Source organism: Chaetodon trifascialis, chromosome 21 (assembly GCF_039877785.1).
Source record: "Chaetodon trifascialis isolate fChaTrf1 chromosome 21, fChaTrf1.hap1, whole genome shotgun sequence".
In the NCBI taxonomy this organism is placed as follows: Eukaryota; Metazoa; Chordata; class Actinopteri; order Chaetodontiformes; family Chaetodontidae; genus Chaetodon; species Chaetodon trifascialis.
Genome location: NC_092076.1, coordinates 6,461,579 through 6,485,442, shown reverse-complemented (window position 1 = coordinate 6,485,442; position 23,864 = coordinate 6,461,579). Strand labels below are relative to the sequence as shown.

Sequence of the window (23,864 nt, the reverse complement as noted above, 5' to 3'; positions counted from 1 at the left end):
AGGGATGCACAAAATAAGCAAAATAATACCTCCCACCATAAAAAGAAAAAAACAGCATAGCATTCCCCGAACACCACTTGCACTGATCGTGCTATACACATTAGCATGCATACTGCTCACACCCATACATTTGCTGTTTTCTGCTGATGGTGGCAGATTTTTTTCATACAAGTATCAGCGCTGAGGAGTGGTGGTTTATTGTCATGGTTAAAATGTAGCCTCGCGTGTGAATCTGGATTGAACTACCCCTGGGACAGTGCCTTAAAAACAGACACAGCTTTGTTTTTCAGCCTTGGTGTTAAACAAGCGCACACACACATAAAAGCGCACACACACAGGTAACAGTGTCAGTGGCATGGCCCTGGACTCAGGGTTTCTTTATCAAACTGAACCAAAAAGCTTTTTTAGATGTAGAAATCTTACGTAATGACTTATAGGCTCGGTATTTGAGGATAAAGACATCACAAGAGCCATTAAGAGATAATTTTTTTTCCACAGAGTTAAGATTACATCTATTACAACAAGTTCACCCGCTGCCTTTTCTCTTACATCTTTCCAGCTTCAGCTCCAGCTCCCATCCAGATCTAACAGTGCTTTCGTGTTTGACCCACTTTTACAACACAGAGACAATGGGAAAGAGAAAGAGAGGCAGAAGGAAAATGATGAAAACGACACCAGTGGAAGAGAGCGGGAGAGTAAGGGCAGAGACACAGATTAAGACAGAGATGAGGAAAGTGGAGAGAGGCAGGAAGAACGAGTGAAAGAGTCACAGCGGTGAAGAGAATGATAAAGGTGTAGAGAGAGAGGAAGAGAAAGGGGTAAACAGAAGGCAAAGCTAAAGGCGCCTGGGAAGGAGGGGAGTGGGTTGAACGGGAGGGAGGAGGGAAGCTCTGCTTCTCCTAATAAAGGGAGTGTATGTGAAAGGAGGTGCTGAAAAACGTTAGACTGAGCAGAGAGCTGTTACCAGAGAGAGAGAGAGGGAGAGAGAGGACAAGAGAGAAAGAGTGAGAGAGAGAGGGGGAGACAGAGAGGAGAGAGAGGGGCAAAGAATAGAAAGAGCATTGTGTTGCTGCTGAGAGAGAGAACCCATGTCTGCACAAAGAGGTAGGTGTACTGCTATGACTGGCACACAAACACAAATACACACACATGCATGCACACACACAAGAGCAGGAAATCCTACTGCATACAGTAGAACGTAGCAGAAGTATGTACAGTAAACGTTGAGTATCAGGTGAGTGTGTGTTCTCTTCCAACTGTGTGACTTGCTCTCCTGCATGTAGCAGCTGTGTAGCAGTGTGGGGCAGGTGTGTGACTTTTCCATAGCATGAGTGGAGTGTGTGTAAGGCAGCATAAGCAGGTGCCTCTGTGTGTGCGTGTGTGTGTCTGTTTTGCATGAGGGATTCAGCGGGGGTTTAAGGACCGTGTGATTCTGTTGCTGAGGATAAACACAGTGGCACTTACACAGAGCCACTCTACGGATCATGTGATGTTCATGGCAGTTTCTGACTGAACGTGCATGTGACTGAGGGTAACTGCGCAACATTATACGATTAATTGAATGCATTTGACGTTTTGGTTAAAGTTTGATTATCAATATTTCTGACACATGGTTCAATATTTTTACTGACGCACAGATGATTCATCAGGGCAATTAGCTCATTACTGTTTCAACAATTGTGTTTCATGCTCAGCATGAACCAGAACGGGTACTGTACTTCTGACCAAAGAGTTTTCAGCTGAGCCAAATAATATCTGTATGCCCATGTATGATTTGTTTTAGGCGACTTAGTCATCAGTGTAATTCAAGAATGTTTAGACAATCTCACAATTGTGTACAAAAGTCACACTTGCTTATGTCTGGTGACTGATACTTTACCTACCATTTTCCAATGAGACACTTGGTTCTTCATGTGGATTAAAGGCAGCTCAGCCAAATTAAAAATTCATTTTATGCCATAGAGATTTTTATTTTATGTGCTGAAGTTATATACATAGAGAGAGTTATAAACTATGTCTCTTCCTTCACCCTGTTACATTTCAGTTGTGCCTTACTTTAAATTTTATAAGTCAAAAACAAAGTATCTTTCCAGAATCAATATCTGAGATAATCTGGATATTCATCTTACTCTGGAGGTAATTCTTAACTTTTAGTTTAATTACAAATTGTTTGTAATTTGGGTGTTCACCATTTAACATCAACTGAGCCCAGTATAGTTTGTACCTAAAGGAACTGTTATGCTTTTCAGTTATCAGTGAATTCAAAGATGTTTGGACAATCCCTAAATGTATACAAAAGTCAAATTCACTTATGTTAAGTGGCTGGGACTTTATCTAATCTGTCAAGATAAGGCACGTGGCACTCTGTGTAGGTAAAAGGGTAATCACCGAAATTACAAAATAAATAAATAAATCACTTGCCCTGCAGATGGTTTCGGTTTTAAATGTCGAGGTTTTAAGATATTCAGCATGTCTTGTTGTAATGAAGGTGAATGGAATTTAATTTGTGGTACTTGCTTGAAATAACATTAAAAAAGTCAACAACAATGTGTCCCCCCAGAAGCAATGTCTTGAGACAGTGGATGTACCTTTACTATGGGATTTTCAATGCTGCTTTCAATTAAATCAAATTGATGCTTTTTTAAATGTTATTAGTTTTTCTAAAATATGATACACTGATGTCAGTGAATTCAAAAATGATCGGACAACCTCAAAAATAGTTTACAGCTGAGTATGTTTGGTGACTGATTCCTTAGCTCAAGCTAAGTAGTTTAGTTGAACTGACCCTTTAATGTCAATTAAAGGGTCTGTTTAACTAAATTACAAAAAAATTAAAAGCCATTATTGTTTATGTACTGAGGCTTCCCATTTACCCTGGATTTCTTTTTAAAGTCATTTTCAATGCTGTGAGCGCCACATATGTATTAGAGTAAATTAAGGCTGAAATCTCAAAGATGTAATATCTCAAATCCTCAACAAATGAATCCAAAACTGATAACTTGGGTGATTTGACTCTTCAGTACCACAATATCATTATAGGTTTTGTTTCAGGCCATTTAGGTATCAAGAATGATTGGACAATCCCAAAAATGTATACAAACGCCAAATCTGCTTACAGTATGTTCTGTGACAGATACCTTATCTACAGGGTCAAACGGCTGTCCATGTAGACGAAGTAAACACCCGGTCACCACTGTAGGAATAATAGCTGACTCTAACATTGCTGAACGTTCCTGGGTGTTCAGCAAGATCCTTTAAAATGAAACCGCAATGGCTATTTTTTTCTCTGCAGAAGGTCAGGGTAGACCAGCCAGGCCAGAGTTACTGTCAGTCTGTCCTGTAGGCGAGGTCAGACTGAACAACAGCGAGGACGGACCACTTCCCCATGGTGGACAAAGGCGCTTCTCACATTTCTCATCATATGACGCTGCCAGAGGTTCCCTTTTCAAAAGGAAGTGGCAGACGAGGCAGTTTCACAATAGCTCCAATGATAGTATTAATAGAGCTGCTCAGTCAGTGTTGTGTCTTTCTACATTTAAGACAAACGTACGTCTGACTGATAAAGTGGAAAAACTCGAACCAAAGAAGTCTGGTGACAACTCAAGGGCACTGTGTTCAGAGGAACAATGGGGTGTGAGAGCGACGGATTTGTTGATTCATGAGAAAAACACGCACTGTGTTGATTTTTGTGGGTGTACACGGATTTGTGTTCATCTACGGATGAAAATAGCATGGTCTATTTACTCTGAAGTACATAATTAAGTACAAGAATTCAATGCATCAGATACAGTCTGCACTGCAAATCCATCATTAAGTGCTTTCTATTCAAATTGTTGTTCTGCCTTCTTCCGATCATCAGAAGAATTGCTCTTGTGCATAGGGCTGGGCATCGTTTAAAAAAAACTCTATACCAGTACAGATAACTTGACTTTGATGCTGGTTTCTGAACAGCACCTTTTTCAACACCAGTTTTATAAAACTCACTTCAGGTAAGCTCAACATGGATAAGAGGACTAAAATGAACAGAATACTTCACAGTATTGGACTTTATGCAAATAGAAATAACTGTCTGCTAAATGGGAAGAAGAAGAAAGGGAATGACTCTGTAGGTGATGTTTGTGGTATTGCAAAAAAAGTAGCAGAGTGAGACCTCTTACTTTCTCTATGCTTCAGAGCAGCTAGCCCGGATCTGGCAACCATCCACCGTTTCAACCTCAGGTGTATTTCTCTCCTTTTACCTGTTGGTCTCTAAGCATCATCAAGCCATTTTTCAATACCTTTTAGGAACAAAGCAAAGCAGTCGGTGCCATAAAAGTATCAAAGTTTGGTACCCAGCCCTAGGTCTAAGCACTCATTACACATTATCAAGTACAATGTTGGGTACTTGTTCTTTACTTAAATATTTCTGCATTGAGCCTTTTGATTTCATTGCACTCTTTGCTCCACCACAGTTATCCGACGGCTGTAATTTGTGATTACTTTGCTGTCTCAGGTATCGTGTTTTAAACAGTAGCTAATAAAATATCACCATCTGTAATGTTATTTCTTGATTTTTCTTTCATTTCCTTCTTAAACTGTCAGTACAATGAGTACTTTTAACTTTGGATTCTTGATCTAATTTTCCCACTGATACTTGTTTACATGTATTTACTAAAAGGTTAATGCAAGACTTTGTAAATGAGTATTTCTACACTGTGGTATTGCTAATTTTACTTATTTAAAGCATTTAAACACTTGTACAAACACATGTATTACCGCTACAATGTTCATGCACATGTGTCCACACACAGGCTTAAGACTTGTTAGAGCTTAACCACCAGGGCAGCACAACAAATTAAAGATATGCCTTCCAGGGACGTTGTTGTCTTGTCTTCCCGTTATTATGAAACCACAAAGTCGATCCCCAACTGTGTCACCCTTTGACTCACGGCCAAGCATAAAGTAACAACCCTGCCAGTATCTGCTGATTCAAAAAACCTTCCTCCTCCTTCCTCTTTCTCCTCCCCTCCTTCCTCCTTTGCTTTGTATCTCTTTATCTCACCACAGTTATAAACCCATAGTCTCAGATCAACAAGGGTGGAGACTCTTATGTCATATGTCGTAAAACACCAAACAAGGACCTGCCTGCGCTTCTACACACTGCCAGTAAAAACTCCATAGTTGTGTGCTTCTTTGTGTGAAGACACCACATTAGGCCACCCTATGTGTATCCCCTGTGCATCTTGGCCTTTATGTATGCGTGTGCAGCTCTATGTTTGTTTACATGAGTGCTTAGCCTATAAATGTTGTACTTATAAACTTGTAAAAACCAGTTTGAACTTTTTGTCCTCCTTAGCCTAGTTTAGAATCAGGACTTAAGTTTAACATCGCATTCGGGTTAGGTTTTTAAACACTACAATCAGTGAGGATTAATTTAAAGTTTAGGGATTAGGGAATAAATGCAGTCAATGGTCATCCTGACGCAAGAAGAATGTGTGTGTGTGTGTGTGTGTGTGTGTGTGTGTGTGTGTGTGTGTGTGTGTGTGTGTGTGTGTGAGGCAGTAAAAAATGGCTTTCAGCTGTGAATGTTATTTCATGTGTCAGTTGCTGAATATTGTTTGTTGTAGGTGAATGCTCTCATTGCTGCTCCTCTAAAAAACATTCATTGCAACTGCATGCAAAAGAAGCTGCTGTTAAATGTCCAGTCTCCTTCCGCGGTGGTCTTCTTAATTTTTTAATGACAAGTAAAAGTTAGTTCAAGCACGTATCAATGTTTTTTATTTACTTAGCTTGCAAAACATCTCTTCAAATTCTTCAAATATTGGCATTACACTCTATATACTCAATAAAAAAGGAGTCAGGGAGATGCAGGGAGTGATAACGGATATTGTTTTTTCCACTTGTATTTCCCTGTGCAATTGCTCTTTCATCACGTCGCAGACTGAACCATCGTGGCCTCACCTTTACACCACATCTGTGTTTACAGAGGGGTCAGAAATGGAAACAGTGCAGCGCGAGTGCGATTGTGTGGTGTTCATGACGACGCATTTGTGTATCTGCAAATCTGTGTGCCTGTGGATAACAGACTGCATGCGTGTGTGTGTGTGTGCATGCGTGGGCATATATGCGGGAAGACTGTTTTGGAAAGTGACGGCATTCTGGTTGATCCTCACTTCTTTACGTGGCTGCTAGAAGGTTAAGTTTAGGGTTTAGATGAGGTTAAGTTTGGGATGGTCCAGTGGGGTTAGGCATGATGTGATCAATAGAGAATGCATGATGTCAATAAGATTCCTCATAAGTACGAATGTAAAAATGTGTGTTTGTGTTGCCTAAAAGCCTGTTTCGGTCTGTGCTGATGCTCCAAGAAGAGTGCCCACTATGATCTCATGCACATAATTTGCTTCTCAGGTAAGCCCAGTTTTCTGTCTGAACATGTGTTTGTGACTGTAACTGTTTACTTGGCTGCCAACAACATTATAATCAGTAAGTGATTACACATAATGTGACAGTCTTTCCGTACTTTAATCTGAAAGCAAATTGAAGAAGGACTTTGATTTGAAGCTAAATGTTCCATCTCTTGCTAAACACTCAAACTTGCAGTGACCTGAAGGGAGGGTGAGGTTCAGGTCTGTCCAGGGCACGTTAACAGCTCCGCTCTAACCACTTCCCTCACTGACTTTGATTTGTCCTGTAATAATAAAGTTGGGGTTTTGTAATTGCAGCCAGCTGTCATTATTGGAGTGATTCATTAAGGCCAAGGCTGGTGGTTGACTTCACCCGCAGACGCATCACAGATGTTCTCATACATTTTAGATGTGCTAGACAAACAGTCATTATAAATGACATAAAGTATAAATGAAGGCATGTGAGGGTGTTGTAAAACAAGTAAACATATGTGGCAATCACATGTGGTTTCATCCTTTCTTCACTGCTGCTGGATGTCTTCGAGGAAAGGTTTGATGAAACCTGTAATCCCGGTGAGGCAACATGCTGGCCTTGATGAAGCTCAGACAGTAATGCAGACAGGATTAGTGGTTGGACCTCCACTAAGAATGGCACTGTATGAGCCTTTGATGGCCGACGTCAGTGCGTAGGGCTGTACCAAATAATCTGAAGCTTAATTCATAACATTTGAATTCTAAATCAAAATTTGCTGTGCAGCTCTTTGACTTTTTTTTTTTGTTTGCACATCTGTTGCAAGCTATTAGCTCTCCTGCTCGATGCATACAAAGGGAATAACGCTACTGTATTAACTCTCTATATCTATATAGTAAAGTACTTTAGTCATTAGAAAAAACATCACTTCATGGATTTGAACTCGCTCCACCATCACTTACATATCAATGACAAAAACAAATTTCTTCCCTGGATTTAGCTCAATGTTGAGGAAATTGAGCTCAGTTTTAAACTCACATGTTTTGAACAAACTAAATAAGGGTTGAGCCAACTTATAAGGTTTTGTTTTGATATTTTCCTTTTCATTTTTTTAAAGTACTTGAAAGTCTGAGTCACTCATGGAAAAATTCCATGTGCGACTCGAGGGTCCATTTCCTCGCTTTTACGGACCTTTGCCTGACAACCAACAACACAAAATCATTGATCTGCAAAGCAACAGGCTCAAGGCTAGATACAACAACCTCCCTCTGCGGACTTTCCCACTCTGACGAGGCAAGCACTGAAGTTTGCATCTCTGTTTGGGACAACTCGCCACTGTGAGCAGTTCCTTTCAAAACTGACTCTTTCTGACTCGGTTCTGCTCAGGACTGACTGAGCCAGACCTGGAAAACCAGCTGCAAGTAGCATCATTATCACCATCTGATATCAGACGCCTCAACAAAGACAAACAGTTCCAGCCATCGCACAAGCTGTTAGTGTGATATACATGTTCTATAATTTAGGATGGACCTCAAAGGAGGTTATATAAACTGAAATGGGCCTCGAACGGAAACAAAGTTCCCCACCCCTGATTTTAGACACAATGCATCCCACCTAGTGTAACCAAAACAAATCTTAAGACCATTTTTATTGAACGTTTGCATGTTTTATAGCTGATATTCTATCAAGTGGTAACAAAAGCAGGAGCCAAAGTGGACGTGCCCCTGCAAGACACTGAGACTTAAAAACAAGAATGTTTTAGGGCATGTTTGTTTGTCAGGTGTCTCAGCCTGACAGTAAGCCTTGGTTGTTGTCTGTGTCTTGTCTTAGCACAGCTCCACCCAGGCCTCCTCAGCTTTGCCCAGATTTACCCCCATTATTTTCCAAATTCCCACTTCAGCTGGGTGACAAAAATTATGCTCATTTACCGAATACATGGTGAATAAATGAAAAGCCAGATTACTGCCAGACTGTTCCTGGGTTAGAGAGGGCCTGGTTTGGTTTTAAAAGTAGAAAAATATCCATGAACTTTGGTTGTTTGCTTGGAGCTGTCATGGTCAAACAATTACAGGATACTTTGTTGTGGCTACGTGTGTGTGCATGCTTGAGTGTGTGTTTCCTTAATGTTTAGAGGCTTTGAGTCACACGGTTCTCTCCGCAGAGGCAGGTTGGGGAGTGACAAGTGGCATTAATAATAAGTTAACAGTAATTCTCTAGTTTGTTTTTAAATTGTATTTGTGTAGCTGCATGTGTTGTAGCAAGAGAGGCAAACAGCAGAATGGATCGTCAAATTTGCAGGCAAGTCGCGCTCTGAGACTGCGCGCGCGCGCGCGCACACACACACACACACACACACACACACACACACACACACACACACACACACACACACACACACACACACACACACACACACACACACACACACACACACAAGCAGTGCCTTTTCTTCTAATATACACACATATAGACACACACACCGCCTGAGAGAAAAGCAGGGGATTCCGATCCGTCACAGAGATGACATCACAGCCTGCCAGTAAAAAACAGCTAAACAAGGGAGTCCCCACTTCCCCTCCTTCCTACACATCCCACCGAATGAAAAGAGAGAAGAAGAAGAGAGCGGCAGGGGGAGGGAGGGAATAGTGCTGGGTGAGTAACTCTCAGAGAGAGAGAGAGAGAGAGAGAGAGAGAGAGAGAGAGAGAGAGAGAGAGAGAGAGAGAGAGAGAGAGAGAGAGAGAGAGAGAGAGAGAGAGAGAGAGACCCCACAAACGAGCTTTAACTGCGTCTCCATAGTGACTGGCTTTGCTGCCCCAGCTTGGGGAGGAAATGCCAAACTCAGTGCTTCAGAGAACTACGCAAACACACACGCACGCGCGCACTCACGCACACACATAGTTCTATTCTAATCCTCTGTGCAGCCACGACGGAAAAACCTCTCCTCATCTTATCACCCTGCTACCTCCCTCGGTCCATTCTCTCCTCTTCCTGTCCACCCCGTATTTTCCTCTCACTTCCACTCTTTCCCTCTCTCCCTCCTCCCTCTCTCTTTCTCTCTCCCTCTCTCTCTCTCTCTGTCTCTCTCTCCCACTCCTGTCAGTGGTAAGTTCATTGAAGTAGACCGCGGAGGTAAGTGCTCTCTTCCGCTCTCTGTTCGCCGTTGGTTCGCTCCATTAGTGTGCTGTAAGTTTCAGGTTTCGTGTGTTTTCCCACAGTAGACAAAGGTCAGGTTAACTATCACTGCTGCAGCTGCTGATGCAAAAGCTGTGTGTGTGTGTGTGTGTGTGTGTGTGTGTGTGTGTGTGTGTGTGTGTGTGTGTGTGTGTGTGTGTGTGTGTGTGTGCTTTTCTCTGTCCTCATGAAATGTGTACTGTACTCTACAATTGGGTCAGTTTCTACAATGTGTGTGTACTTTGCCAGCTGTTGTGTAGACCTAGATAGCATCTGCCAGGCCAGTTTACCTTCCTTGGTATTAATCAAACAACCGTGTGTGTGTGTGTGTGTGTGTGCGTGTGTGTGTGTGTGTGTGTGTGTGTGTGTTAAATAATTCAGGCTGGTATCTTGTTCATCACTCCTTTCTTTCACAATAGTCTTGTGAATACAGGCGTTCTGTTACACCCTTTTCTGTGCTTGTATAAACTATGAATATATAAACTCATATTATGTACAATGCCACCTGTGTGTGTGTGCGTGCGTGCATCAAATCCCACAAGTAAACACTGGAAACCCTATGACTAATAAGAAGGCGTATGGGGACTGAAACACCAAAAACAGGAGCAGACTATATATATTCAAGATCAGAATAACAACATAACAGGATGTTGAAATTAATTAATTACTGTCAGCTAACACTGACTCAATGCTGTAGCTTTAATCATAACATTCCCATAATATTAAAGTTATCTTCTTGATTGAAGCCAACTGCTCTATTTTTTTGTACGAAACACTTCAGCTATTTCCACAATAATGACCGTCAAACTGGTTTCCCTTTAATCACTTTCCAGAGGGGAAATCTTGCAGCGCTAGTTGAGCACTTTGGTGGGATACCCTTTGAAACGTGCTGTGGCTGACATAACAACGCTTTCAGAACTAATGAACAGGTTGGCGTGAGTTCAGACAAACTGAATCAGAAATCCATCTGTAGTCCTTGGTTACAAAACAACACTTAAACAACAATTAAACACCCTCCGCAAACCCCTGACAGCCTGTCTCTCATACATACAAACACACATGCTGTGACATCACGCACATCTGGATGCAAGACTGGCTAACACACCCCCTTCCTCTTTCCAATGTGTCCCCATCTTCCTCTTTCTGCCCTGGCTACCCTCTCGCCTCTCCTTCCTGTCTGTCTGTCTTTCCGCCCCCGCTCTCAGAGATGAAAGAGAAGAACCCCTGGCACACGCCTGTGACCATCATCATCACTGTGATTGCCGTCATAGCGATCGTTGCCCTGGTGACGGTGGCAGTTTTGCAGAACAGGCCCCTCCCCCAAAAGTACAAGGTATAGTAGAGGAAAATGCTAAAATGTTGTAGCCTGTTCACTGTGTGGGATCCCACCGTATTACAGTGCGACCTCTGTCCAAAGTCCACAAGCCAAATATGGTCTTTTGTCAGGATGACCTCAACCTGTACTACTGGTTCAAGAAATCCACGACCAAATAAGGCCAGTAGATGCTGATAAGAATATTAAATCATCACTGTCACAAATGCAGGCCTGTTGTAAGTGTCGCAGCTTTCACTGATTACAGTGTCAACTGTGAATGAAAATGTTTCAGCACTAAACCAACATTTTTTACATGCAAACAGTAAAAGTATTCCTGATACAGTTCTGGGAAGTCTGTGTGCAGTCATTGCGCTGACTGTTTAAACAGTATTCTGCGGCTGGAACTCATCCAGAGTTAATGTCACTGATCACTGAAGTGGAATTCCACCTCCTGTCTCCACTGTCTCCAGTATGGGATTGTGCTGGACGCTGGCTCCTCCCACACAGCTCTGTATATCTATGCGTGGCCGGCGGAGAAGGATAACAACACTGGAAAAGTCGAACAGAAGCATTCCTGCAAAGTCAAAGGTATATGCTGTACGATGCGTCTCACACACACTTCGCCCTCGGATTTGTGTGTCTGACCACTCATGCAAATATTTAAGGGAGCGCAATCATAATAGATGGGGAAGTTTACATACCTCAGTTAGTGCTTTAACTGCTATCAGACATGGTACTTTAGCAACATGAGAACAATTCCTCAATAACTTCACAAGGCACAAATCACGGCACCAAGTGAATCCCAGCAGTCTTTCCCTCTTTAATTGTAGTGTCCCCCCTGTTGTTCCATCTGACTATTTGCAGTGTGTTTCTTTCTGTATCTGTAGACAAAATGACTAAAAACTCATCAACATTTAGATCTCCACACCTGATGGATTATTGTATTAGAAAAACCTTTTATTAGTGATTTACTTACGTTTACAGCTGCAGATCTGATGGCTCGTGATAAAGTGAGAAACCCATGACACGCTCCTAAAGACTTAGCCACTTTGTGGTGAACCTAATGAAAAGCTGTTGGCTTGGCTTTCTCATATATCAAGTCTGTGTCAGGTTGTAAATGTTAATAAGGTCTGAAGAAATGATTTTGGTCCGGATGTTGTGATGCTTTTTTTTATAGAGGATAAGTGGTCAAACGAGTCATTGGGATGAATTGAAAACAGCTAGCTAAAGAGACACTGCAACTTACGCTAGAGGTGGACATATACCAACCAAACTGATTTTCACAACGTGGTAAATCAAAAGGTTTCCTACATATGAAGCTAGAACCAGCTGGACATTAGCCTTAGCTCTGCCTGAGAAAAAAGCCGATAAAAGTCCAGGTTAAAAAAATGACATAAGGTGTTAATAATTAAGCTTTAGAGCTCCCGGTTGGCTGCCTTTAATTACCTTTGGACAGAGTCGTAGCGAGTCTGTAAGCTAAGCTAATGACCTGCTGACTGTAGAATCATACAGAACAGACACAAGGGAGTATCTTCTCATCCATCTTCTGCATGACAGTGAATATTTGTATGTCCAAAAATAGAGAACTATGTGTTTAACAAATTATTAATGAGTCATTAATAAAGCCATTAGTTAATGAATCCATAGAAAGCGGTACCTACTGTGACTGCACTGTATGTACAGATAAGAAGTCAAGCTGTATTTTGAACTAGCATGAAAATGCAATTGTGTCTGTCCAAAGTGCGTCAGTCTCAGGACAACTTATGCAACCAGCTGTTCTTGTTGAAGTATCAAGGCACTTTTGAATACACAAACTGACTCCTAATCTTGTCTTCTTTTCTTCCAAGTTGATTTAATGGCTGCTTTTATCTATCAAAGCACGGTGAGGCGTGCTGGTCTCCCTCCTTATGTAATTTGGATTGGATATCACTGTTTAAAGAAGAGCAATAGGCACCAGGCAGCAGATTCCTTGAGACAATAGGAGCAACATACTTCTCTCAGTAGGGTTTGCTTAACATTACAGTGCCCAGCTGAGTCTTTTTTTAATGAAACTACATTACTGAGTTTTTAAAAATGTATGTCTTCAGTAGTGTAAGTCAGAAAATATTGTTGGATGAACTGAATCACTGCTGGTTTTGCTAGTCATCAGGAAGATGTGCAATAACGCTAGACATACCCTTTAACACAGCTACATTAAGAGAGTTGTTAACACCTGAACCTTCTCTCATGCCAAATATGTAATCAGGGATACTCACACTCGGAAACTTAAACAGAGCCACTTAAGAGCTGAATACTTGCTTAAAGGAGGTTACATCAGGCATGTTTACAGGAGACAGCTTCCTTTCTTATCCCATAGCAAATTTCCTTCCCAGGTCATGAATTGGTGAGGATGACCTTCAATTCTCAAGCATGCTAGCATCTCTGAACTCAAGGCTCTTATTATGGCTGCTAAATTTAGACTGAATGACCTCACCCTCCTCTTGACATTTTGCTCAACTTGCAGGTCCAGGTATCTCCAGTTATGCGTCTGTTCCAGTGATGGCAGGGCAATCTCTGGAAGCGTGCATGCATGAGGCTGAGCAGTGGGTCCCCAGGAAAAGACACCACGAGACCCCTCTTTATCTGGGGGCTACTGCAGGAATGAGACTGCTGAAGTACGACAAGCGTGTACTCACACACACGCATAATCAAATATATAACATACACTCACAAAAAAAAAAAAAAGTAAGACAGTGTGCCTTTTCATGGTATCCCGAGCCTGAACTCTGTAATTGTGTTCGCTCTGGTGCTATCTGTAGCCTTTTCCATCCGCCTACTTTGTGATTTATCTCCACTTGAACTTAACTGCCAGAGCAGCGAATATGTTACTGTCAAATCCATTATATACAACACAGTACATTCATTATTTATGGGGTGCCGTATTGATTTGAATTATGGATGTGAGTCACTCTAATGAATTTATGTTGTGTGTATGCAGTATAGGGAGCAGCTTGGCGTCCGACCAGGTCTTACGGGCTGTGGAGCTAGCCCTGCAAAAGTTCCCTTTTTCCTACCAGGGAGCGAGAATACTCAGTGGCCAGGAAGAGGGCGCCTTCGGTTGGGTAACGGTCAATTACTTGGACGAACGCCTCAAACAGGTCAGAACGCATGTGTCTGCTTTCATGTCCATGCAAAAGTTTGTCCACTTTAGATGTGGTTTGTGTGTCAGTCAGGAATGTGCGCCTGTCTGTGTCCTCCTGATGTACACCAATTTTGGTGCCTTTTTGTCTCTGCTGCAGGGCTTGCAAACCACAGGAGCCCTTGACCTTGGAGGAGCCTCTACTCAGATTAGCTTTATATCGAATAATTATGATGGGTCAGAGTCACCGAGCAACTCTGTTACCTTCCGACTCTATGGAAATGATTATCATCTGTACACTCACAGCTTCTTGTGTTACGGGAAAGACCAAGCACTGCGAATGACACTGGCACAGCAGACTCAGGTACATTTTCAGGTCTCAGGTAGATTTTTTATTTTTCATATTTTGATCTCTCTGTGTCTTACACCTCTCGATCTCACTCTCTCTCCCAGTCAGGTCCAGAAACAGTATTGGATCCTTGTTTCAACCCTGGCTTCAATGAGACAAAGAACTACACAGTCCTTTATGACAGCCCCTGCGTGTCAGATCGGAAACCCCAGAAAGCTCCTGCAACCTTCAGTCACATGGGGAACGGAGACTTCCTGAAATGCCAGGAAGTCATCAAAAAAGTCTTCAACTTTAGTCACTGCAAATATAGCCAATGCTCTTTCAACGGGGTCTTCCAGCCACTTCTGCAGGGGCAGTTTGGGGTAATGTAACAGTACTTATGCATCATCATACATCACTGGCCTGTGAAATACTGTGTTGTTTGGAGGATTGCACAAACAATGCACAGGGATTACACAACATACAGATCTATCAGTTGCAATCTGTAATCAACCTGTCTTTGATTTACAAGTAACATCTGAGTCAGTAAGGCCAGAAAAAGCCTTATGAGTCAAAAAAAGATCTTTAAGTATTTATAAAATGATCACAGCATTTGCTAAAGACACCAGGATAAGTTCATTTATCTCTGCCTCGTCTCATACGCTCTCTCTCTCACTGTAGGCTTTCTCCGCATACTACTTTGTGATGAACTTCCTCAATCTGACTGATACATCCCTCCCTCTGGACACTGTCAAGGAAAAGCTAACAAGCTACTGCTCTACCCCCTGGAATCAGGTCAGGGTGTATTTATACATCCATTACACATGCACATAAACACACACACAAAATCCTGCCTGTCTTACTTATGTCTTCAAGCCTGCCCATACTGTACATTGACGATATCACTGCTTGAACAGATAACGCAGCAGCATCCAGGCGTAAAAATGAAGTATCTGGCTGAGTACTGTTTCTCTGGCACGTACATCCTCACCCTGCTGACAGAAGGATACAACTTCACCGCAGAGAGCTACCCCAATATAAAATACATCAAAAAGGTCAGAGATCATGGTCCACTCCTTTCCTATCTCACACACCCCGGAGCCATATGCCTCCTCCTGGTTTAAGTCATATCCTGAAGTGCTGGCAGTCTCTCTCTCTCTCTCTCTCTCTTGAGAGGTACTGTTTGTTACATTTGATGAACACGCTACATATATTTACACACAGACAAACACACACGGTAAAACAAGCATCCTGCAGAAGGGGAGTCCAGTAACTGAACCACCAACCATGCAATTAAGTGGACGATCTGTTCTAATGCCTAGGCCACAGCAGTCCTTGATGACTTATCTTGAAAATAGTGATTATACATGGACAGCGACACATGTTGCTCTGAATGCAAGGCAAGCCCTTTCCCCTCCCTTAAAGGTGGCAGTGAACTGGAGAAATTGGCCTAGAAAAGTAAAGCTTTAACATAAACTGTGTCCCAATGTTTTCAGTAAGATATCCCCCTTATGCTTAGCTGAATAGCATATGGAGAGAAATTATGAATGTGACCAGTCATCCTTCAGCATTTCCATGAGCCAATATTAAAAAACATAATGCGAACAAGACAACAATATAACCACAGTATCACCCTATGCTAGAGACCTGAGCGGTGAGCCAGCAGGAAACCCTCCAAAAACCACCAAACCCAAGTCAGCCCATAACAACAGCAGTAACTTTCACTACTTGATCATCAAAGTAGGACAATAAAATAACAACAGGGAAGCAGCTCAACCGCTAGGTCACATTAACGGTTATGTTTCACTCCTATGCAACTACAAGTGATTTAGCAGCATAACAGCTGCAGGATAGCAAACTTAAAGCAGCACAACGTCACAAAATGAGCACGTGGACGCTGTAATTCCAAACAATTAATTCTAAATTCAAGCTACTTTAAGCTAAAACAGCAACAGCCACATAGCTAGCTTACAAAAACAGCCTGCTGTGCCAAAAACATCACTATCAATGATGGTACTTACCTGTGATTCTGGCATAATGGCGAGTAGAAATCAGGTTTCTCCTTATTAAGAGAGGTAGCAGTCCGACAACAAACTCTACTCTGAATCCTGGACTCTGAGACAACGTCAAAACGCGTAGAAAACGACTTTAGCGTTAGCATAATAGAGCGAAATGAATGTTTGTAATGGCCGCGCTGTACACCTGCACGAATGTGATTGGACGATACGAGTCAGCTGGTTGCTATGCAGCTGAGAATGAGCCAATGACGGTGATTCTCCAGTGTCATGTAGCTAATTGCAAAGGCTTCCATTCACCCACAGTAAAAACAGGATTAAAAGATTTATACATAATTTAATAATAATTCCAATAAATTTCTTAATACTGATACTTAAATGGACAATAATATCTATATGAATTAAAAGAATACTTAATAAAAGAGTCTACAGATTAATGCATTAGTTCTCCAGTAAAACAATCAAATCACCAAATTAAAAATGTGTCTCTAAAAAACAAGATAAAATAATTAACAATTAGGCATTTTGATGATGGTGGTGGAGAGCACTGTCTGATATGTAGGTACAAAGCCTCCTATGGGTTTTTATTTGAGTTGAAATCTAATGATGGCGATCGATGATTGACATGGACTCTTTATACTCTCCTTTTACTTTTTTCCTTTATGTCTGCATTCAAATACAGTATGAATACCTCTAAACTGCCCTGGCCTTTAGTACATCAGTGAATGATAGTTTCCCCTCTCTTCTTGTGTTTGTGTCCAGATAAAAGACAGTGATGCTGGCTGGACGCTGGGCTACATGTTGAATCTGACCAACATGATTCCAGCTGAGGCTCCTGACTCTCCCCCTCTGCCCCACGCCGGCTATGTCTCCATAATCACCACCATGGCAATACTACTCTTCATCCTCTTCATCCTCAGCCTTCGCCCTCTCTGGCTCCACTGCTCCAAACAGATCGTATAACCACACAGATACAACACAATAGTACAATATCTATGACGGTGAAGAAGGGAATGTATGTGAGTGTGTTGCTGTGGCTGTTCTACCAATATGTGAATACGATAGTCAATTTTCCAGCCTTTGTGAGGAGGTCAAAGGTCAGCATCAGCTGCACAGCAACAGTCCTGCAGCTCACTCAAGGGCATTTCAGAAGGAACAAAAACTTTCTCACTGAGGAGTGAGTTCTGCTACTGTGCTTGAAGGACAGTTCCTGTGTTTGTGCGTAAGTCTGAGAGTGAATCTGTGAATTTGAACGCGTGCTCGTGTGTGTGTGCACCCACATCAGTCTGCATGTATGCGTCTTGAATTATGATGTGAATATGATACTGTATAAATAAAATAACCCAAGTTTATATAAGATGCTTGATGCACTTGTCATTTGTAAATATATAATCAGTTATAAAATGTTTAATGTTGCATTATTCATTTATATGCACTTTGTCCAGAGAGTAAATTGGATTTTTAAAAAACTACCATTATGAAGTTCTGCCCTTGATTAAAACCCATAAACCAGCCAAACGAAAATGAAAACAGCAGCAAAAATGATCTATGGACGTTATATCCTTCTTATATCCTTCTGATTATTTTGATTTGAACCCATTTGTAAAGCTGTCTCACTTGCTGATGAGAAAAAAAAAAAGATCAGATATAAAACATCCTTCATATGCAGCACATTAGATTAGCAGCTTTGACCAAATATATGGATGGAAAAACTACAGCATGCATATTTCCTCACCTTCAGTTGTAACAAATACATATTCTTGCAGCATAATTACATTTTTAAGAAACACTCTATTAAGCAGCATGAAAGAGAAGTGCCCTCCAGGAACTAACTTTATCTATCTTCTGTATGTAAAATGAATGGGTTGCCCCCTAGTGGTAGAATGGCGCCATTCCAATAAGGGAAGGCTGTATTAACAGAAAATCACCTGAAAAAAAAAAGCGTTTGTTGCCATCACTTGAACGTCTTTGAGTCCTTGCACATAATGCACAATAGGACGAGTGATGGTATGCCTGATTGTCCTGGTAGTGTTTTACTACTTCCAAGAAGGCAAATTTCCAATGCAAATACCATCACAGACTAATGTGATAAGAGCAGGCTCCTCTAGTGAAAACGGTGCCACTTTGGAATTACGACATCCAGACTTTGGCAGGAAGTGAAACCTTGTGGGGTTTCCCTCCGTTTGGGGGGCCAGCCCTTCCTCTGTGTCATAGATCTAGCTCTTATCTGCAGGGAAAGGAGCAACAGGGGAGAACAAGAAAACAACGCCATCCTGAAAGTCTGCGGGTGGTTCCTGCTTTTGCAGTGTTGGTGTTGGCTGTGGCAGAAAGCAATCACTTTTTTAAGTGATTAAGTGCTTACATGTAGATATACTCATGTGTATGTGTGCTCAGGCTCCTTACATTGGCACACATACACATTTAGGCAGAGGTCAAAGCCGGTATGTCCTGGGCAGTCACGCAAGTTTACAGACCAGCACTTCAAAAACAATGTGTTCCAGATGTCTGTAACGATCCAGGTCAAGGTCATCCAAAGAGGGTTAAATCAAAGGCTACTGGCCTTTGCTGTCTAGAAAACATTCTGCCTCTCATTCTTGGGCGTCTTTAGGACTGACAGGCAGGGAGTCCCACATACTTAACCTCTGTGGGGTTGTTATCAAGGTCATTGATACCAATACAACCTAATGCAGTTGGCATTGATTGAACCTTCCTTGGATGTGTTCCTGACAATCTGTCATCTCGGTGTTCCATTAACGGCAGCCACTGACAGTGAGGTGTAAGGTGGTGACTCGCTGTCCTTCCGTAGGGACGCAGCCTGTTCTGACACAGAGGGGATGGCCGGAGGATGATGATCTGTCACTTGATCTGAGGGGTCGGTCAGGTGGTCGCTCATGTGATCCCGGCCGATGATGTTGGTGGTCTCAGAGTCCAGCTCGCGAACGTCTTCTTTGTAGAACCTCTGTCTGAGGCGTCTCATCTGAGGAAGCTCGCAACACGTCTCCAGCACCACCAAGACACACACCAAGCCCAGCATCAAGTAGACTGGGAGAGCAAACATACACACACACAATTGCAGCATGAGGAAACAAAGACCAGAACATTATGACTAATATCAAATCAGGGTTTGGTCAGTGCCTAAAGGGTGTGGTGGCTAACAGTAATGGCTTTGTTTAACCTTGTCAGACAGAACAGCTAAAATATTAAATGGTTAATGAAACTGTAATGAACATATTATCAACGCTCAATGAAAACCTGCATTTTAATTTTTAGGATTTTATGTTTCAATTTCAGCTGAAGGATTTCATGCTCCCCTGCAGCAGTGGTTCCCAGTGTGGGAGTCCATATGAACTAACTAACTAACTAACTAACTAACTAACTAACTAACTAACTAACTATGATTAAAGACATGAGAAAGCCAAGTATTCAGAGCGAAGTTGATGGGTTTTTTTATTTCGTAAAGGTCCAGTGTGTAAGATTTTCTGGGATTTATTGGAAAAATATGATGGAAATTGAATATAATATTCATAAATATGTTTCCACTAGGGTTATAATGGACTAAAACTAAGAATTGTTGTGTTTTCGATACCTTAGAATGAGCATTTCTTCATGTTTTTTGCAAGTAGGTTCTCCTATACGCACTGGGAAAGGGAGCAGTGAGGTGAAGGACATTCAGTTGGCTGCAGTCTGCAACCTCACCACTAGATGCCACTAAATGCTACATATTGGACCTTTAAACTGTTTGAGCATGCTAGTGGAATGGCTAGGCGTGGATTATAATAACTTTAGAGTTCCCCTGCCTTTTTTTCTGGCACCATGTCTGGCATTTCGTCAAAATTTCAACTAGTCCACCACTTCAGTTTCTAACCAACTACCTGCAACACTAATTAGTGCTAATGTTAGAGTGCTAACATGCTAAACTAAGATGGCATACACAATAAACTACTCCTGAGAAACATCAACATGTTACTGTAGCATTACTATTGTCAGCATGTTAGCATGCTAATGTTAGCATTTGGCTCCCTCCCTTTGGCTCCACTAGCATGGCACAGAATTAGCTCTTTCCCCTGTGAAATACTGCATATCGTTCACTTTTCCAGGCTTTTAAAATCACTCAGTTGACAATGACAAATGTATGAGCTGCTCACAACTTATAAACTTTTGCAAACTGAGACAATGGGACATAAATGTTAAGAACCACTGCTCTACAGGATGAGGAGATTCACTACTTGAGCTCTTTTGGAGATAAAACGCCTTCGCCTGGCAGCGTATTCAGCCGCCTACTCACTTGTAATGGCCAGCCTGTACAGCTGTGGATGAGGGTTTTTCTCTTTACTGTGGGTCTCTCCGGGGACATAATCCCCGAGGCCAATGGTTGTAAGAGAGATGAAACAGAAATACAGAGACTCCAGAAAGTCCCAGTCCTTCTCTGTGCTGGAGAAGATCCACGCAGGGATGAGGAGGAAGAGCAGGGCCACGGTGACGGCTAGGCAGGTAGCATGTATGGCGGCTAGCTTTGATTTAGACATGGCCCATCGACGGTGGAAGTAGGACACTGGACGTCGAGTCACCAGCACTATGATCTTCTGCACCACCAGTGAGAGGAAGAAGAGGGTGACAGGGATGCCAAAGATGGAGTAGAAGATACAGAAGGCTTTCCCTCCATCTGAGAGAGGAACAGTGTGGCCATAACCTGAAAATGCAACCAAACACGAGGCCTGCAGCCTTAATTACAGGGGTATAATTAGACATGAGGGTCTGCTCCAGGAGCCACTTAGCCCCTGTGAAGCTCGACACACATCACAGTAATTACACAGAAGGAAAGAAAGCAAGAAAGAAACACAGAGGCTACATGTCTTCTTGTGAAAGACAATCCAGGACGTACTAAATCTCAAATCTATACATCAATAATAGGCTTAACAAATACATGAATTATTCATTTAGTTTCACTTTCACCGCCTCATATGTTTACACTGAGGGCCAAAGTTTTGCAGGATTTTAATTTGCTCCTGTTAGCGTAACTAATGGTTTAACTATGTTATGGAGCTTCAGGGGCTTCAGTCCTCATTAAAACTCACAATAAATCCCCACCAAGACCCCTAACCCTGCCTCTGCTTACCAAATAACAAGTGGTGCAACACGTAAAACCTGCCACGACATTAGTATGGTCAATATAAATAAAAATCATAGACACTTTGCCCTTGTGATGGCTTCCAAATAACCTTGACTGCTTTTCATGATGAAACATATATGATAGTGCCACCCTCTAATAAGTCACTCTGTGTAGAGAGTTTGTAAGATAATGACTTTATTAATGGTTAAATCTGCAAAATCAGCTTATTAACATGTATAACTACAGACTTCATGGTTTCCCTGACAGTGCGAAACCCAGTAGTATTTATCAATTACTAGCATTTAAACCTGAATCTTTACCAAATGAGAGGATAAGCACCACCCCAAAATGCGCTTTGGTTAATGTACTTAACCTGTTTGACCTCCACTGTGCAGAATGATGTATGTGCAGTTTGACACTAGAAGGCTGCGTTCACATTTCTGTGCTCACCTCAAATCTTCTGACGTGTACCTATGAGCAGGATTTTGAGTGCGGTTTGGAAATATGAAACCTCCAGCACACATTGCACAAACTTTGACGGGGCCTTGGAGTAAAGGAGGAGACTTTTGTCCAGTAGTTAAACATTTTAAATGAAAAATAGTCATCGGAGTCACGGAGTAAATGCAATTTAAAGACTTAAATGGACCTTTTTTTTTGTCAGTATTTTGTTGAGTATGTTCATATAATATGCCTTTCAACTTGCCTGGAGGGGATCTTTAACCACAAGCCATTTGTTACAACGAATAAAACTCTTAATAAAGCGTGACTTGTCAGAAAGTGCTACCAAATGAAACGTACACCCAGAGGAATGACCACAGCTTCCTGCTCTCACTTTGCTAATTAGAGCAAATCATCACTGCGGGGCGGCAACACTTCGCCCCGTCGCAGTTTTAACACCCGCGGCCTCACCTGTTGTGGTCAGCACGGTGCTGGTGAAGAACAGCGAGGACACAAAGTCCCAGTTGTGGCTGCTGTGGTTGCCCAGCAAGGACACTCCGTAGTTGCTGGCCTCCAGCGCGCGGGCCAGCAGCTCCTCCAGGCGCGCGTCGGACACGCAGGTGTTGTTGCGCAGGAAGTCGCGCCGCGCCGCCTTCAGCTCCTGCCGCAGCGCCCGCTCGTACGGCTGCTCGATGGCGGAGAAGATCCCAGCGCCGAGGATCAGGTAAAGGATGTAACCGGCCACCAACAGCGCAAAATTCAGGCCTGACTGGTGCCGCTGCACAAACCGAGCGCACCAGCCGTCGGCACAGCCGCGCGCCATCGCTCCAAGTTTCCACAAGTTAATGACGCCTGGTTTAGCGACAGGCTCAGTTAATTCCACAGAGAAAACGCTTCTTCAGGGCAATGACTTCAATCCTGTCGTCTGAAACTCATCTTCCTCATTCTTCATGTTTCAGTGGGAGGAGGTGGTGGTGACGTCCTCATTCACCGCACCAGGTAGCTACAGTGTATGTGTGTGTGTGTGTGTGTGTGTGTGTGTGTGTGTGTGTGTGTGTGTGTGTGTGTGTGTGTGTGTGTGCGAGCACCTGAGTGCGAGTTTTTGTTCCTCCCTCTCTGCAACCGGTTTAACAGGTTTAATGTTTGGTCGTAACAAAGGATTTTTGTTTTTTCCTTGAAACCAAAGTTCGTGTTTCTTTGGAGACACTGATTTATTAGTGGGGAAAACGTTTGTATTTCGCTCTTTTTAAGCATTTACACAAAACAAAGGAAATGATGTACAGAGACATAAAATCTCAAGGTGACGTTGGATACATGTTTCCCTGAAATATGTAGTTTATATTTCTTCACTTCTTCCGGGATACTGAATTAGAAATGTACCGTTTTCTGCTGAGAGCAAGAAATTAAAGTCTTATTCGTCCAGTGGTAGAAGGTCTCTGTGCTTACGTAAAATTTTGACTTACTTGGACTTTATTTCCATTTTCTGCTATTTTCTGCTACATCAACGGAGAGTCATTGTACTTTTTACTGCACTACATTTATCTGACAGCTTCTATTAAGTCCCAAATACCCAGTTTTGATCATTAAAATAGTTGCTTTTGTACTTTCTCCCACAAGTATTAGTACTACTTCTTCCACCACTAACTTTACCAACCTCATATTGTCCCTGTCATCTAAGTTTCCTCTCCTCGTCATTTGTAATAATTACTTTCACCACTAGAAGGCGCTGGAGACCACGTTTCCACAATCTTAGTACATGTACTGCACTGGCGTCATCAGAAAAGAAAAAAAGAAAAAAAAGAACAAGTATTTTATTGATAAGTTACCAGCAGACATCTGCACAGTGCTCTGCTTATTCCATCACCAATTTATCTCCCGTCGCTCCCTCTCGTGTCTGGCATCTGGCAATAAATAATTATTTACAACCATTAGCAAAAAGCAAATGAAAAGCAACAAGAGGCTACTGTCACTAGAAATGCTGTCTGAGTCTTACAGTAATATACAGCGAATGAGA

General features: G+C 42.2%; 2 protein-coding genes across 2 annotated transcripts; one reads left to right on the top strand and one right to left on the bottom strand.

Annotated features, from left to right (window-relative positions):
• Positions 1-849: 849 nt before the first annotated feature.
• entpd1 (ectonucleoside triphosphate diphosphohydrolase 1) lies at positions 850-17,764 on the top strand. Its single transcript, XM_070990965.1, has 10 exons — positions 850-1,104; positions 10,732-10,859; positions 11,312-11,429; positions 13,345-13,495; positions 13,819-13,978; positions 14,120-14,323; positions 14,413-14,670; positions 14,969-15,082; positions 15,205-15,342; positions 17,065-17,764. Exons 1-10 carry the CDS (start codon positions 1,089-1,091, stop codon positions 17,263-17,265), a joined length of 1,488 nt encoding a protein of 495 aa, XP_070847066.1. The 5' UTR covers positions 850-1,088; the 3' UTR covers positions 17,266-17,764.
• Positions 17,765-18,960: 1,196 nt separating this feature from the next.
• LOC139349911 (potassium channel subfamily K member 1-like) lies at positions 18,961-22,758 on the bottom strand. Its single transcript, XM_070990966.1, has 3 exons — positions 22,322-22,758; positions 20,588-20,992; positions 18,961-19,344 (listed from the first exon to the last, which is right to left on the bottom strand). The coding sequence occupies exons 1-3, from the start codon at positions 22,671-22,673 to the stop codon at positions 19,037-19,039; spliced, it is 1,065 nt and encodes a 354-aa protein (XP_070847067.1). The 5' UTR covers positions 22,674-22,758; the 3' UTR covers positions 18,961-19,036.
• Between the last annotated feature and the right edge of the window lie 1,106 nt (positions 22,759-23,864).

Bases quoted from the DNA above. Each gene is read 5' to 3' on its own strand.
- entpd1 (XM_070990965.1), top strand. The intron at 11,430-13,344 runs GTATATGCTGTA...CTCAACTTGCAG, and splicing joins GCATTCCTGCAAAGTCAAAG to GTCCAGGTATCTCCAGTTAT. The intron at 15,083-15,204 runs GTCAGGGTGTAT...CTGCTTGAACAG, and splicing joins GCTCTACCCCCTGGAATCAG to ATAACGCAGCAGCATCCAGG.
- LOC139349911 (XM_070990966.1), bottom strand. From the start codon at position 22,673: ATGGCGCGCGGCTGTGCCGACGGCTGGTGCGCTCGGTTTGTGCAGCGG. The intron at 20,993-22,321 runs GTGAGGCCGCGG...TTGCATTTTCAG, and splicing joins CACCGTGCTGACCACAACAG to GTTATGGCCACACTGTTCCT. The intron at 19,345-20,587 runs GTGAGTAGGCGG...TTGCTCTCCCAG, and splicing joins GTACAGGCTGGCCATTACAA to TCTACTTGATGCTGGGCTTG.